The 16,385-nt window shown below is 39.5% G+C and overlaps 2 protein-coding genes across 4 annotated transcripts; one reads left to right on the forward strand and one right to left on the reverse strand.

Annotated features, from left to right (window-relative positions):
- Window positions 1-1,384: 1,384 nt before the first annotated feature.
- Window positions 1,385-9,686, reverse strand: LOC108255506 (ras-related protein Rab-14). The gene is made up of 8 exons (XM_017451494.3): window positions 9,585-9,686; window positions 8,755-8,813; window positions 8,111-8,164; window positions 6,316-6,493; window positions 6,075-6,141; window positions 3,956-4,043; window positions 3,830-3,860; window positions 1,385-3,407 (listed from the first exon to the last, which is right to left on the reverse strand). Exons 2-8 carry the CDS (start codon window positions 8,804-8,806, stop codon window positions 3,230-3,232), a joined length of 648 nt encoding a protein of 215 aa, XP_017306983.1. The 5' UTR covers window positions 8,807-8,813; window positions 9,585-9,686; the 3' UTR covers window positions 1,385-3,229.
- Window positions 9,687-11,027: 1,341 nt separating this feature from the next.
- Window positions 11,028-16,379, forward strand: LOC108255504 (gelsolin). Of its 3 annotated transcripts, none has more exons than XM_017451487.2 (16): window positions 11,028-11,147; window positions 11,443-11,651; window positions 11,766-11,920; window positions 12,008-12,169; window positions 12,269-12,418; window positions 12,683-12,772; window positions 12,870-13,002; window positions 13,168-13,472; window positions 13,961-14,094; window positions 14,331-14,421; window positions 14,808-14,978; window positions 15,066-15,240; window positions 15,351-15,472; window positions 15,588-15,665; window positions 15,749-15,809; window positions 16,147-16,379. In XM_017451487.2, exons 2-16 carry the CDS (start codon window positions 11,459-11,461, stop codon window positions 16,314-16,316), a joined length of 2,190 nt encoding a protein of 729 aa, XP_017306976.1. In that variant the 5' UTR covers window positions 11,028-11,147; window positions 11,443-11,458; the 3' UTR covers window positions 16,317-16,379. The 3 variants fall into 3 exon arrangements, with proteins under 3 accessions (XP_017306976.1, XP_017306980.1, XP_017306977.1); XM_017451491.3 differs by having other exon boundaries at window positions 11,052-11,147; window positions 11,477-11,651; XM_017451488.3 differs by lacking the exon at window positions 11,028-11,147 and adding an exon at window positions 11,157-11,285.
- Window positions 16,380-16,385: the final 6 nt, after the last annotated feature.

Here is a 16,385-nt window from a genome sequence, read left to right on the forward strand (position 1 = left end):
CTTCCGTGTTGGGGGCGGAGCTGAACAGGCAGTAGTGCAGTACCTCCCCCTGGCGGAATGGAGAATATTTCAGACAGCTGAATGAATAAATAAATGAACGGGGGGGCGGGGCGTAAAAAGGTGTTTATCGTTTTAAAAAGCTATCTAAAAATGACAAATAAATAAATAATTGATAGTTATATGCACCAGTATAATTGCAGAAGTTTCAAAACGTCAAGGAAACAATTTGATAAAAACAAAATTCAATCCCAGTTAATGGGCATGTTACTGTATAATACTGCGGTCTGCAAGGTTTTATCATTTTACATCGTTAGCAGGATATCTTTTCAGTCCTGTAAGTTGAGAGGTGGGGCCTCCATGGATCAGACTTGTTTGTCCAGTACATCTCACAGATGCTCGATCAGATTGAGATCTGGGGAATTTGGAGGCCGAGTCAACACCTTGAACTCTTTGTCACGTTCCTCAAACCATTCCTGAACAATTTTTGCAATGTGGCAAGGCACATTATCCTGCTGAATGAGCCCAGTGCCATTAGGGAATACTGTTGTCAAGAAGGGGTGTACTTAGTTTTCAACTATGTTTAGGTAGGTGGTACGTGTCAAAGTAACATCCAGATGAATGCCAGGACCCAGGGTTTTCCAGCAGAACATTGCCTAGAGCATCACACATCCTCTGGCTTGACTTCTTCCCATAGCGCATCCTGGTGTATCTCTTCCCCAGGTAAGCGACGCACTCGGTCATCCACATGATGTAAAAGAAAACATGATTCATCAGACCAGGCCACCTTCTGCCATTGCTCCATGGTCCAGTTCTGATGCTCACGTGCCCTTTGTAGGCACTTTTGGTGGTGGACAGGGGTCAGCATGGGCGCTCTGACCGGTCTGCAGCTACGCAGCAAGTTGCAATACACTGTGTTCTGACACCTTTCTATCATACCTAACATTAACTTTTTCAGAAGTTTGTGCTACAGTAGCTCTCCTGTCAAACCAGAACATATAGGCTAGCCTTCGCTCATTAGCCTAGAGCGCCCATGACCACTTTTGGTACCAACCACTGCATACCGAGAACACCCAACAAAACCTGCTGTTTTGGAGATGCTCTCACCCCGTCATCTAATCATCACAATTTGGCCCTTGTCAGTCACTCATGCCTATTTTTCCAACTTTCAACACATCGGACTGCTCACTTGCTGCCTAATATATCCCACCCCTTGACAGGCACCATTGTTTAGAGATAATGTTATTCACTTCACCTGTCATTGGGTTTAACGGCTGATCAGCGTACATGTACGTATGTGGTATATTTAATGTCAGATTTATTTTAATAAACTTAATATTCTCCAGCATGCTGTTAATGTAAAACACAACTAGGATGCATGATCAAAGACAGTCTACAGCATTGTCTTTATTAACATAATTACAAACGTCACTGATATAAGACATACCTCAGAGTTTCAGAGCAGGTTATATATGCTTTTTTTGTTTTGTTTTTAAAGGTCAATGAGACATGAGGGAGAAAAGCAAGAGAATGGGCTTCCATGAAGAAAAAAGGAATTTTAGTTTACAAAACATTTCACACATATTCCTTTACAGTTTCACTTCAACTTACAGATCTTAGAAAATCTTTTTCGGCGCACTTCCTTTTGCCTTTTTCTTCTCCTGCCTGCTAATGAAACATCGCAAAACTGGTAATGTGAAACAGGTTAGTGGTGCATTCGTTAGTTAAGGGCAGTATTTTTACTTAGCAAGAGACCAGTTAAAATTTGAACTGGTACCTTTTAAGATCAATTTGAGATGAAGCCACTTTACAAAAAATCCCAATACAATTAGTTTAACTAATGCTGAACCAAGACTCCGCTCATCACACCACAAATCCAGTTTATAATTCTTAAATTCAGTGTGTAAAAAAAAAAAGAAAAGAAAAAAAGTTATATACACACACACAGCAAAGGAATGCTTCTGAAGGGGTGGAAAAATCTAATATTAGTGCCTGTTTTAGCATAAATTTTAAGTGACTTGTTTACATAATTTTACAGACCAAACAGGATTTACAGAGAAGAGGACATGAGAACAAATCATAAGGCAACTGAAACTAGAACAGTAAAATATATGCCGATATTCTTGTAATTACACGTTTTGACTAACTACTTAGAGGTTCATTTCTTTGAAAGGGTTAGATAGTGCTGGTCTGTTTCTTACATTAATAATTCTGCAGAAAGAAAGAAAGAAAAAAAATCGGGGATGTTGAACATGTGCTCAACAAATGCTGAACTCTAAAGTACACTGGATGCTTTGCAGGTTGACGGACGTAAGACTAATAAGATAATAAAACAAGCGCTAGGCCACTGAAAACAATCTACAAAGTGCAAAAAAATGTTTTTACAGACTCAAATGTATGTCCTGTTTAATATATTACTCTTAATGTTCTAGGTCTTAAAACATTCTCATCTAAAGCACACTCCCCCCCAAAAAAAACATCAGAATTTTTTTTTTTTTTTACAATGGCGCTTTTTGTTGAAGAATACTCATCCTGTATAGTACTTGTATATTATTATATGTCTCGTGTAGGTACAAACAAGGATATACATGTGGTGACTGGTTACTTGTGACGTTGCGTTAATCCTAATTAAAACAGAGTTTTTGTTTTTTAAACAAAATGTACAATAACAGGTTATCATGCATTATCTTCTCTTAAGCACATTCTAAAATCAGTCTGCCTAAACGTTAACTTCATGTCCATTTAAACGAGAATAACGCATATCAAAATTTCATTTGATTTAAATTACCCCACGATTTAAACAGCTCCTGTACACAAGATGTCTCATTTACAGTTATGCACATCAACTGTCTGTTGATAAACCCAGTATTTCTTCCATCTACATTAGTGTTCGGTGGAGGATTCGTCCTCGTGTGACTGTTTGCCGAGTGCACTGGGACGTGCGCGTTATGAACAGATAAAATGAGTGAGAGTGAAGTAAGAGAGAGAGGGAGTGAGGGAGGGACAGACAGGGATGAACATGGCAGAAGCTGACTAATGCATCCTCCAGTACTCTGAGCTGCCCAGCCCCGAACTCTAATCTCACGGCCAAACAGAATGGGAAGAGCATACAGATCATACACAGAGAGAGAGGGTTGGGGGGGGGGGGGGGGGGGGTCGCGGCGGCGAAGGCTGTGGTGTGGGTTTGGAGGGGAGATATGGAAAGAGACACAGAAAGAAGTCTCCATGGTCATTAACAGCTGCAGCCCTCTTTCTGAGGCTGTGTGTCGCTGGAGAGTCGGCCACCTTGTGGAGCATTGGGCTTGTGCTGGACTCCTGACTCGGCGGCGTTCAGGTCCAGACTACCATCCTGAATGTTCTGGTAGATCTTCTTAGCTGCCTCCAGGAATGCGTCTTCAACGTTCTCACCTCTGTTCAAAGAACAAATACATTTAGAGTAGACTAGACATAAATGGGTCCAGTGCCAAACTATAAATGAAATGTGCTAGACCTTGCCCTATAAATAATGGCAATTTATTTAATAGCGGAGTAAAATGTATATTTCATCGACTTAAGAGTTTTACACTTGCTTCAGGTGTTTATGCAGCAAATAAGAAATATAAATTTGGATAAATAATGATTTCACAAACACATACAGTATGACACTGAGCTTGTCCAAATGTACCCCACTATGAAGCATCCAAACTCCCATGACCAGCACTCTATTAGTTAGTGGAAAATGTGCGATTATAAAAAATATTTAGCAAAATGCTTTTCATTTTATCGGCTAAAACCTCAACTGATACCAAACACGCCTGACTACATGGTTTACTGATTAAGGAGATAAACTTACGTTTTGGCACTTGCCTCCAGAAACAACAGGCCTATTACAAAACAAGATTACATTTAAAAGAATTAAAATCATTGTAATGTAAAAGACATGATAAATCTATTCTATTTCATAAAATTATTTTCCTACCGTTCTCTTCAGCAAATTGCTTTGCCTCTTCATACGTAACGTCTCGCTGGGCTTCTAGGTCAGCTTTGTTACCGATAAGAATAATCACCTGGGGAGAAAGCAATTACTCAGGACAGAGCAGTTTAACAAATATGTTGATTCTCTAAATCTCTGAATCATCACTAATAATTTCTGTTTAAAAACACTGATGAAATATTTAGCTGTGGAACAGTTAGGAGTGGGCCAGATGCAAGTGCTGGAAAGCTGAAATCACTATTCAGTCCGTAAAGGATTGTTGGGTTTTTTTTAAAATGCGAGTGTTAGACTCTAAAATGCTAAAACGTTAGATTCTGCTGCGTTTTTTTTTTCCTTCAAATTTGCTGCGTCTTTTGTCCGAAACTGTTCTGCAAGCATTTTCGCAGTGAGGTTCGTTTATAAATGAGACCTTTTTAGCTGTACTCATGTTCGAGGCACATGAATCGAAGCAAGCTTTGGCTACATGCGCGTTGTGATGACGTCACATGACACGACTTGGCCCATATCCGCAGAAAACCTGCGGTAATTTTTCAAAACTGCAAGCAACTCGGAATATTGCTGAGTATTTGCTTGATTTTGGGTTAATTTCTAAGAGTGCAAAATCCGGGAGGGACTGATATATTTATCAGGAAGGAGGAGATGTGATGTTCACTTCTAGATCATGTAATGTTCAGACATCCTGCACAATCAGAGCAAAACCGGCAGTGAAAACACAGTCGCAAAAGAACAGTTAGCTGTACACTCCCTTCATATTTACTGTTAACACCCTGACGATGCTTATTTATATACACAACAGCATGCTGCAAAGTATTTTATTCCCCTTATATCAATGCAGTTTGCCAATGATGTCAATTTATTAATTAAACAATAGCACCACATAATTTTTATCCGTTTATATGTACATTTTAAATGACTGTAGAATGCCTGCAGTAAACCATGGCTAAAGTTAGTTTTGTTGTGATGCTTTTATTTGATTTTTTTAGCATTCATTAAATTAAAGCTTGAATAATGTAAGGAAATGTTCACAATTTCATACATGCCAAAGGATATTAGCTTGTACAATTTGAAATTTAAAAAAAAATATTTAAAAAAACCCCACAATAATTAACAACCATAAGTATTTTTTTTATTTATTCATTATAAAGCTATAATCTTACTAAGACGGTTGAACAACTATACATTGAACAAGATGAAGCAGACATTCATTAAAGCTTTTACCGTGCATTTATTAACAAACGTGCGCCACTGTCTGGAGGAGAGTTTAGCTGCAGTGAGGAAAGTATTTTTATTATACCCTGTTTTCGAACAAAGTCCTTTCACCCTTCCACGCAGTTAACTGAATATCCGACAACTGACTCTTACAGATCCTCAAATCTCAGACTGACTCAAAACACACATCCTCAATATCAGCCTGGACGTAGTAATTTTGCATGCATGTAAAACAGGGGAAGTTACACAAAAGCTCATCTGTCTACAATATTAATTCTCATTTTATACACTCGATAAACCAAGCAATCATCAATTCATCAGGAACACGGGGCAGAAACGCTTCCTGTCTGTAAAGCAGTGTGTGGGGGTTGATGATGAGTTTTCTTAAGCCCAGATGCAGAGTGAAATTAAAAGCTAGACAGTCTGCGGTCGATATTTAGTACAAACAGAAATGGACAGGGAACCAAGACTAGAGGCAACTGCTATTTAAAATGTCTCGTTATATTATGTTGGGAAGTAGCACAGTATAACCTTTTCACCTTTCAGGCTCGAAACAAAGTAGGAAAAGGAAAAGGCTGGCACTAATCAGTTATTCCATAGTTATGTATATAAAGCTAGGGAATGATGAGAATTTAAATAAATTAATTAATAAATAAAATAACCATCTGAGAAGAGCAGGGACATAATCAGTACTACAGACTTCACGGTTACTCTCAGTAACATCTGATTAGTATCTAACTCGCTCATCTCTTGCCTTGTTAAATTTTTTTCTTCAAATAAATATTTAATTTAATTGATTTTTTTTCCTTTTTCAAATGACCTCATCTGCACCATAAGAGCAATCACTACAGGTATGATTTCTGACGTTTCACAGGATCCCGTTTCATAGACTTACTGTATTGGGGTTGGTGAGATTCCTTGCGTCAGTCAGCCAGCTGCTCAGGTGGTTGTACGTGCTTCGCCTGCAGAGAATGAGCACCGGGTACTACTTTACACTTTAAACAAAGTGGTGTCAAGTGTGAAATCCAATGACTATATTCTTATAGGTTCATTTAGGGGTTTTTAAATCCTCAAATCCTCCAGTTTCAGATGATGAGATATCTCCTTAAAGCTTTACAGAAAATACTCCACTCTACCTGGTGATGTCGTACACCATGAGAGCGCCGGCGGCTCCTCTGTAGTAGCTGCGCGTGACTGCGCGGAATCGCTCCTGACCCGCCGTGTCCCAAATCTGCAGCTTCACCTTCTGCCCGCTCACCTCGATTATCCGTGTGCCGAACTCCACCCCGATCGTGTGAGGGCAGTCCGCCATGACTGAGTCGGACAAGAACGAACAAACAACACATCATACACTCCTCATGACACTGGAGACTCCTTCCTCTTTGTAAGCTGCTGTTATAGAAATGATAGCGCATTAGAACAAGTGCACTAACACTAACTGAACCCGTGATTGTGGAAATTTACATCAACACCTTTCACCTGACCTGTTATAGTGGAGACTTCACCAGCATAGAAAACGTGCGTGCTCGATCGAGGCGAATTTTTTTTCTTCCCCTCGATAAGATGACATGCGCATAAATTACAATGGAAACGCATTCACCGAATTAATTCCTCGATTCCTCAAAAAAATCATGTGGCTTGACCTCAACAAGTCATGTGACTGGATAATTGGCTCAGAGAAACAAAAATGGCGGAGAGTGAGACACGCCAGTTTCCCCAGAAAGTGTGAACACATGGGATGGAAACTGTGCTTTATTTCCAAATGTTTTATGCGATAGTCCAATTTTTCCACACAAGTTTAATTTGTAACTTGGATGGAAACATAGCTAATGTGTGTCCAATTTTTTGGCCAAAAGGAGAGAAAAAATATTTTAGAATTTAAATAGGCCTAAATAAAGTTTGAAATCCAACACATTATAAATATCTGTAAAAGGATTATATTGAAAATGTACACTACTGTTATGTTTCTAACTGTTCACAATGTTTCCAGTTAATAACTGTTTAGGCAATACTTTTACAAGGTTTTTTTTGGGCCTAGCAGGGTTAAGGGGGGTTATCAATAGGGTTGCACGGTATAAAGGTACTATGGTAGTATCGCGAATCTAAAGCTTCAAAATACCAGAAGTACCATAAGTAATTTTGTATAATGTTGTATTTCCTGTTTCTCAAACCAATACAAAGCCCTTCTGACTGATCACCTCCACCCTACAATGAAATATTTCTATCCTGAGGGGAGTGGTACTCTTCTCCCTCTTCTTTGGTACGAGGACTCACTGAGTACTTTGAAGATGAAAATGATGCAATGGTGCGTTCAAGTCATGTCGGAAAGATAGTATTTATGAGTTGAATGCACATGAACGCCATCACAAAGTCACATTTACGAGTGAGGAGTGTCAGAAAGAAAACATGGCAGAATCAATGGCTGCAACGTCTGTAGTTGACGGTAAATTTGTTGAAATTGAATGTTTACTTGTCTCAGAAGCTGATTTCAGTTATTATGTATATGCAGCAAGTTATTAAAATTAAGTTTTGCGTTTTTTTCCTTCATTTTCTAGAAGTAGAGTTAGAAAACCTTTTGCAGTCAATAGAGAGAAGGTACGTCGCCATCTTGCTCCGACCAAGGTGACCTGAACGCGCCTGATGCCGTAGTTACGACTTCCCAACTCGTAAATACGAACTTCCCAGGAGGACCTGAACGCACCATAAATCATACACCATGGCCTCCAGTCACCAGATCTCCACCCAACTGAACACCTACAGAAGGTTCTCACAACTGTGCTCTCCACCACCATCATTATCATTATCAAAACACCAACTGAGCGATTATCTTTCCCATCCCTTCAGGATCTAAGGGGAACTGAAGCTCTAGACATTTTCCCCTTTAATTCATCACCTGCCTGTAAGCGTGGCTCATTAGGTAGCATTACTTACATTTCTTTTCTGTAAACTGGTGGAGCAAACAAGACTTCCCAACCCCCATATCACCTGGAAAAATAAACACAAAAGAGTGTCAAGCAAATATCTTAAAGCAATTTTAAAAATAATAATAAATAAATTTTAGCATCACTCCATTGGCTCCCGGTCCATTTCAGGATTCAGTTTTGTCTTTAAAACACTTAATGATCAAGCTCCTCCTTATCTCAAAGATCTTCTTACGCCACATTCATCCAACAGATTTCTAAGATCTTCTGATAGGTTTCTTCTGCATGTCCCTCAATCCCATTTAAAAACTAACAGGGACAGAGCTTTTTCAGTCACTGCCCCTCGTTTATGGGATCAATTGCCACTGGACATCCGCCTCGCACCTTCTATTATCATTTTTAAAAAGAGGCTGAAAGCACATCTCTTCTCCCAGGTGTTTTAAATCTTTTTTTTTTTCTATTGTCTATCTTTATTTGCTTTTATTCTGTTTTTCTATTGTACTTTTCTTTACTCTGTTCAGCACTTTGTTTAATGTCTTTAACTTTGTTAAAATGTTTTACAAATAAAATTGACTTACTTACTAATTAATAGAAAAAAATAATAAAACCTTGCAAAATCTAAAAAAAAATGTTCACATGCAGCACGTCACTTACCAATAATGATATATTTGAAGATATAGGAATAGTTATATGGTGCAGTCGTCATTTTGGTTCTGGGGAGAAGAAGAAAAAAACAAGACAAATTTTAATTTTATGTTATATTATATATAAAGAAATATAAAAGATAAAAGCAAAAAGTATAGCTGGTGTTAAATTAGCCGCTTGCTGACGCTTCACTGAAGGCTAGTCAGGTGACACACTATTGTCTCGACATGAACCTGGCTAACGCCTAGCGAGCTAACAAGCTAGATATAATTAACAGCTAATATAATTAACACAATTATGTTCGAGTATGTAGTGAAAGAAGAGTTATGTGTCCCAAGAAGTCTTGTAAAAGCTTGTCTGGTCACCTGTACTGCCTAATGACGTCTTATTAGCTAGTCATGCACGTAAACAAATCACCGTGCTAAGTGGCTAAGAGACTGATGCAGGCCGGTGCTAGGAAGACATTAAATAGCCGTTAGTTAGTTAGCTAGCTAGCTAGTTCGCCTAGCATTCATATCTATCCGTCCATCTAGTTATTAACGGATCGTTCTCTTTCCGTGTACAGGCGACTGTCATGGCAAGGCCTGGGTGAGCTGGAGCACAGAGTAAGACAGTGTTTCGGGTCAAACAAAGCACAATATCAGGCCTGTTTAAATTCAAATGATATAAACCTTCGCTAAGTCGGATATTTTCGACGTCCTAGCTTAGCTCAGCTTCCTTAACCGAGCGCCATACAGAGCTCGGGGAAAACAGCCAAACACAAAGAACCACCCCGAGAGCATTTTAAGAGCATTATACAATCATATATTTCTTGACCGCATGAGGCTAAGAAAGGTTACCTAAAATAAGAATTCAAGCCGGCTCCTGTAGACCTGAGCAGATTCGAGCACCGATGGCGTCCACCTTCTTCCTACACGTCTATCAAAACAGTGACTCCGGCGCCCTCTAGTGGACACACCGGAGCGCGCAGAGGCCAAACCCGGAAGTCAGACGGTTTGTTTGTTTGTTTGTTTATTTAGACAAATTCTGATTCGATCCATATCTGACACGACGCATGGTGTGAGAGGCAGTGATTATTTAATTCAGCGTGTATTACATTCTACTGAGTATATTATGGAAATTTGCTGTTTTCTAGCCATGTGCAAAAAACCACTTAATTTTACTGTCCAAATGATGTGGAGCAATGGCTCTCAACTGATCTCATTTCAAGACCTTTTTGTCCTCTATTAAGTGGTGACCCAAAAGCAGTAATATGGGATGGGATGGGATGGGGTGGGGTGGGGTGGGGTGGGATGGGGTGGGGTGGGGCTTCCAAAATGATCTAGAGTGTGTGTCTCTGGGATAGGGATGGGATAGATTGCTCCCCCGCAACCCTGTGTAGGATAAGCGGTATGGAAAATAAATGATGATGATGATGATATTTTACAATAGCTCCATGTGTACCCTGTCAAATGCCTGCTGAAATCTGATTGACAGATGGTGGCCATGTTTTTAAGGATCTAGATCATCAGGATGCAATATATAAAGTTTTACACCAAAGTCTGACACCAAAATTTCATTGTACAGGTTATTTTCCTGCTTTTTTTTGTGTGCACTAACATAAGTAGTGTCCCCAGTGGCAATTTAAGTTAGAGTTTGTTTACAGGGCTCCTGGCTCAAGCAATATGAACCAAAACATAAAACCCTGAACTATAGTGCCACCATTAGGCCGATCAGGCCCATCTCGCTTGCCTGAAAAGAGGGAGGGAGTACTACCTATTGACCAAGTTTCATGTCTCTATTGTTTGGTCTGAATGATTAATTTTAAAGCAGAAGACAGACAGACAGATAGAAAGAAAGATTCTAACATTTACAGTAAGGTCCCAAGCAGCTTTGGTGCTTGGACCCCTAACAGGATGATATGAAGGAAGAAAGAAAGGTGCAATTTTTTGCTGAGTATAGTATATTTATTTTATATTGTAAAATAAATGAAATAATGAATTAATTCACAGTTGAGGTTGCAGAATACCCATAATGCAAATACATGTTAGCTGTAACAAGACGTTTTCCTCCAGTGTTCTCCCCAGTCTAGGCCAATCTGTTGTTTTTCTTACAGATTACAAAAATGACCAAATTATATGTGGCATGAAGGAAAGTGAGCAGTAAAATAAAGTTTCTGCAGGTACGTTGTGAAGCAGAAAAATAAATCCAAAAGTAGGAAAAGTTAGTAGAGAGATTCGGTAAGTTGCAAGTAGGGAACACAATACCTAGCTGTGGAAAATGAGCATGATGGGTGTGGTTTGTCCTTGATGATCAGGGATAAAGCACACCTGTGCTGGGTAGGAGCGACTGCTGTCCTTTTTCTCCTCAGCTCATTCTGAACAGCTTATCTAACGCACAAAATCAGCTGAGTTTAGCAAGAGGTATGTTACCTAGAGTGTTGTGGAAAAGCTATATGTAAAACAACGGATTGATTGCATGAAGAAACGTTGCTTGATTTCTTATTTTGGTTTAACTTGATTGCATTAATGACCTGAAATGTTTACTTTCCTCAAGAGGTGGTGGGTATTTGGTTAATTCAAAATTAAGCTCCTGTTTTAATGTAGATTTGGGCAAATATACAAGTAGAACTGATGCATTTTATGTCGCAAACGTATCAAACATGCCTTTAGATTACAGATTACTCTTTCTTGACATGCGCCTGTCTAAAATTCACAGTTTTTTCACTTGAAGCATGGTTTATCATCCTGAGTTTAAGAAGGCAGGACAGAAACCTGGTCTGCAGGTATGGAGAATTGAGAAAATGGATTTGGCATCAGTGCCTGAGAATCTTTATGGGAGTTTCTATACAGGAGACACGTACATTGTCCTCAATACCATCAAGCAACGTTTAGGAAGTCTGCAGTACGACCTTCATTTTTGGCAAGGTGAGACCGTGACCTAAATAATACACCACCACTACAAGTTTGTGATGTACTCCTTTTGGGGGGGGGGGGTTCAGCATGTTCTAGTTAGGCTATGCATTTCCTCTTTGTTTCCAGGTAATGCCTGCACTATAGATGAGAGTGCTGCTGCAGCCATTTTTGCTGTCCAAATGGATGACTATCTTGGGGGAACACCTGTTCAGTATCGAGAGGTCCAGGGCCATGAATCTGAAACATTTGTAGGTTACTTCAAATCAGGTCTTAAGTACATGGTAAGCAGGACTATAAATTTTAAACATGATGACAAATGATACATGACTTGAACTGTCAATGAATTTACAGTTCTTCTAATGCTTCAGCAAGGTGGCGTGGCATCAGGGTTTAGACACGTGGCCTCTAATGGGGCAGGAATACATAGAGTCCTCCATGTTACAGGCAGACGAACAGTGAGGGCTACTGAGGTTCCTGTGAGCTGGGGTAGCTTCAACCAGGGAGACTGTTTCATTCTGGACCTTGGAAATGTAAGGGAGTAGACATTCACTGCATGTCAATATTGTCAGATCTTTATACATTGTAAAATATAACTTATTAAACAGCCCTTTTGTTATGATGTATCACAGGAAATCTACCAATGGTGTGGCACAAAGAGCAATCACTTTGAAAGGTTAAAAACCACGAACGTTTCTAAGGGCATCCGTGATAATGAGCGAGCTGGAAGAGCAAAACTGTACATGTGTGAAGAGGGGTTGGAGCCTGACAAGATGCTGGAGGTACAATTGTCTAGAGTATTTTCTGCATCTTCTAAAAGCATGGTCATTGGATTAAATTCATACAGCCATGACTAAACGTGAAATCTAGTGCTACGTTTTAATTTTCAGATCAATTTCTCAGCTACATTTAGGTTTTTTTTTTAGTTATTTATTTATTTATTTATTTAAAATCATCATGCCAAGTCCCAAAATTTGTGTCCATGCCTTCATGCTATTTCCCAAAACTATTTTTTATAAACAACAAACTCCTATAATGCCATTAAGATTCTTGGACCAAAGCCTGAGCTTCCTGATTCAGACTGTGATGACTCTGAGACTGATTCATCAAATAGAAAGATGGCCACATTATACAAGGTAAGATCCAGCTAACTTTATTTCTTTATTAGAGTAGATATTGACTGAAATTGGTACACTGAAAATGTATAACTGGTCATTAAAATCCAACACTAAGGTGTCAGATGCCAGTGGAAATATGTCTATCACGTTGGTCGCAGCAGAGAATCCGTTCTCTCAGAGTGCACTGGAGTCAACTGACTGTTTTATCTTGGACCATGGTTGCAACGGAAAGATCTTTGTCTGGAAAGGTCTGGAAAGACCCATATTAAGTTTTATGCTTTACAACCATTTATGATGTAGTCTGCTGCATCCCTTTTTTTTTTTTTTTTTTAAATTTTTTTTTAATTTATTTTTTTTAAAAAACCCATTAAGAAAGACACCTTCCTGATTAAGTATGAGTGAATCAATTACAGGTAAAGAAGCCGGCCCAGAGGAGAGGAGTGCAGGGTTGAAGGCTGCAGAAGATTTCATTCAGAGAATGGGGTACCCAAAACACACCCAGGTCCAGATCCTGCCTGAAAATGGGGAGACTCCACTTTTTAAACAGTTCTTCAAATCCTGGCATGATGTGGCCGAGACTGAAGGATTGAGAAAGGGATATGTATCCAACAAGATTGCCAAGATTGAGAAAGTACCCTTTGATGCATCTATGCTCCATCTCTCGAGTGCTATGGCTGCTCAGCATGGGATGATTGACAAAGGGGAGGGAGAGAAAAAGGTGAAAATGTATTATGTAGAAAAGTACAATTTAGAAATGACTTCAACTGAAAGGTATGGGACATGCTGTGTTTATAGTATTTTAGGAATACTATACACCTGGATTATTAATGTAATTATCTAATCATGCAGTGGTGGCAGCAGCACAATGCATAGACTTGGACAACAGCAGACAACCAGATCAGGTTCCACTCTTGTCAGCCAAATGCAGGAACGTGAGGCTACATTGGACACTGGCTCATCGAAACTGGATAGTTGAATATTGGAATAAAACCACATGTTTGATGTGAAAATCTGTATCTGCATGATTTTATGCATGTCACTGCTGCCATATGATTGGCTGATCAGATAACTGCATGAATAAGAAGGGGTCATGTAAAGGGGTCAGTGAATGTATATGTAGTGTACAGCTACTGAAGAGCTCTTTTTTTTTTTCTTCTTTTTTTTTTTAAACCAATGCAATCTTCAATTCTGTATTTTTATATGAAGATTTGGCGCGTTGAAGGATCAGACAAGGTGGATGTTGATCCCTCAACCTATGGGCAGTTCTATGGAGGAGACAGTTACATCATACTGTATAACTACCAGCACGGGAACCGTCGAGGACAGATTATCTACATTTGGTGAGAAACAAAGACTACACCATCCTCGTGGTGATAAGGAGTTCATGTTGAATGACCAGCTTTGTGTGGGCCAGATGCTTTGTGTGTTCACGTTACAAGTAACTGTATCCAACAAGGTCAACTAAAAGTATCTGTTGCACGGTTATTTGTATCCCTTGTATGACACGGTTGACTGCAGTTGTTTGTTTGGGGTGGGGTTTTTTTTTTTCTTCTTCTTTTTTCTTTTGGATACACAGGCAAGGAGAGGATTCCAGCCAAATTGAGAAAGGAGCTTCCTCCATCTTGGCCACTCAACTGGATGAGGAACTGGGAGGAGGAGCGGTGCAGGTGACCGATGACTGGTTGACTATTACTTGCTGTCACTATGGATTTATACCTACATCTATAATCGGTATTAACTAGAAAGTTGTTTAGTTTAAGACTTGGATACGTTTTATGTCAAGGATTATTAATTAGTACTTGGGTACATGTTTCTGCAAGTGTTCTTTATTTCTTTTTGACCAGTTCCACACATTCACAAAATAATACCATGGTGTAGGCTGGGATGATTAACCTAACCTGCAGGAAGGTACTTCATTGGAAATTTTAGCCATGGACAGCCTCAAAATATCAAAGGGTTCAACAACCACCCATCTGTGATTTAATCATGTTATTAAAGGGCTTGAAGGAAAAATGGATTTAAATATACTTATGCGATCATCTCCTTGCCTTAGGTCCGAGTGATTCAAGGCAAAGAGCCTGTCCACCTCATGAGTCTTTTTGGAGCTGAACCAATGGTGGTTTACAAAGGTGGGACTTCCAGAGAAGGTGGTCAGTCAAAAGCATCAGCAATCCGCCTTTTTCAAGTTCGGTCCAATGCTGCTGGGAACATGAGAGCAGTTGAGGTGAGTTGCTCAAATGGACTGAAGAATGTGCATGTCTATTTTGTTCTAGTTCGGGGGAATAACTTTATTTATTTCCTCCCAATAAAGGTTGATCCAGTGGCCTCTAACCTCAACTCCAATGACGTATTCCTTCTGCTGAACCCATCAGACTCTGTGCTATGGGTGGGTCATGGTGCCAGTGCTGTTGAGAAGCATGGAGCTAAAAAGCTCAGTGAGACTTTAGGAGTGCAGATTTCTGAAGTGACCGAAGGTGAAGAAGGAGGTATGACAGCTGATTGAACTGAAATGTTGTCTATGCTGTTAGTGTTGCGGTTGTTGTAAAATAACTTTTTTTTATTTTTTTTTTTTTTGGCCCACTGCTTGTTTTTGAAGATAACTTCTGGCACGCTCTTGGAGGGAAAATGGAATATTGCACATCTGAAAGACTGAAGAGTAAAATAGACTCTCATCCTCCCCGTCTGTTTGCTTGCTCTAACAAAACGGGACGGTTCCATGTGAGTGACTTGTTAACCTTCTTTCTTTCAATGATGTGAAAATAACCAGCAGTTGTGCACATTCATCACTCCATACATCACTCAGTCGATTTAAAAGACAGGTTTTCCCAATCAGATCGAGGAAGTACCAGGGGAGATGACTCAAGAGGATCTGGCTCCTGATGACATCATGATCCTAGACACTTGGGATGAGGTACATGTTTGAGTAGCACTATGAGTGAACCTAGGTTGTGCGCAGAGATGACCAATGTGGTGATGCTTCTATTTACTTCCAAGGTCTTTGTTTGGATTGGAAAAGAAGCCAATGAAGAAGAAAAAATAGAGGCTGTGGCATCAGGTACTCCCCTTGTTTATAAAGCTAGGATATACCTTTTATGCTCTAATTTACATAATTATTACTTTTTTAATTAGTCTGTAAAGTTGGATTTTTTTTTTTTTCTTTTCCTTTTAAATGTCTCGTTCTGATGTATGGTTTAAAAAAAAAAAAAAAAAAAAAAAGTATCAAATGCAAATCCCGGAACTAGTAAGTAGCTATGGAATAGGGCTGGCATTGCAAAAGGCCTGACACAGCATTCGTCACTGCCTTATGTTTAAAATCTCAACCACCACTTAAAATGTTTCCCAATGTATATGATCACATGACTAATTACTCATTCTGTCCACTTTCTCTTAAGCTGTCAGATACATCGAAACCCATCCTGCCATCAGAGACAAGAGGACTCCTGTTGTGAAGATAGGGCAGGGTTTTGAGCCTCCCACATTCACAGGGTGGTTCCTGGGCTGGGATTATGACTACTGGAGCTCAAAGGCACTGGAACAGGCTATGGGTGCTCTGAAGCACTGAACCTGCAGCTGTAGCTAATGTAGCAGATTCAGTCTCAGACAGAATAAAAATAAAATAAGCAAATCCACA

The sequence above is a fragment of the Ictalurus punctatus genome, chromosome 22 (genome assembly GCF_001660625.3).
Source record: "Ictalurus punctatus breed USDA103 chromosome 22, Coco_2.0, whole genome shotgun sequence".
NCBI lineage: Eukaryota > Metazoa > Chordata > Actinopteri > Siluriformes > Ictaluridae > Ictalurus > Ictalurus punctatus.

Bases quoted from the DNA above. Each gene is read 5' to 3' on its own strand.
- LOC108255506 (XM_017451494.3), bottom strand. From the start codon at position 8,806: ATGACGACTGCACCATATAACTATTCCTATATCTTCAAATATATCATT. The intron at 6,494-8,110 runs GTAAGTAATGCT...TGTCCGACTCAG, and splicing joins CCAGTTTACAGAAAAGAAAT to TCATGGCGGACTGCCCTCAC. The intron at 3,861-3,955 runs GTAGGAAAATAA...GTTTTGTAATAG, and splicing joins GCAATTTGCTGAAGAGAACG to GCCTGTTGTTTCTGGAGGCA.
- LOC108255504 (XM_017451487.2), top strand. From the start codon at position 11,459: ATGGTTTATCATCCTGAGTTTAAGAAGGCAGGACAGAAACCTGGTCTG. The intron at 12,773-12,869 runs GTAAGATCCAGC...TCCAACACTAAG, and splicing joins AGATGGCCACATTATACAAG to GTGTCAGATGCCAGTGGAAA. The intron at 13,473-13,960 runs GTGAAAATGTAT...TTTTATATGAAG, and splicing joins AAGGGGAGGGAGAGAAAAAG to ATTTGGCGCGTTGAAGGATC.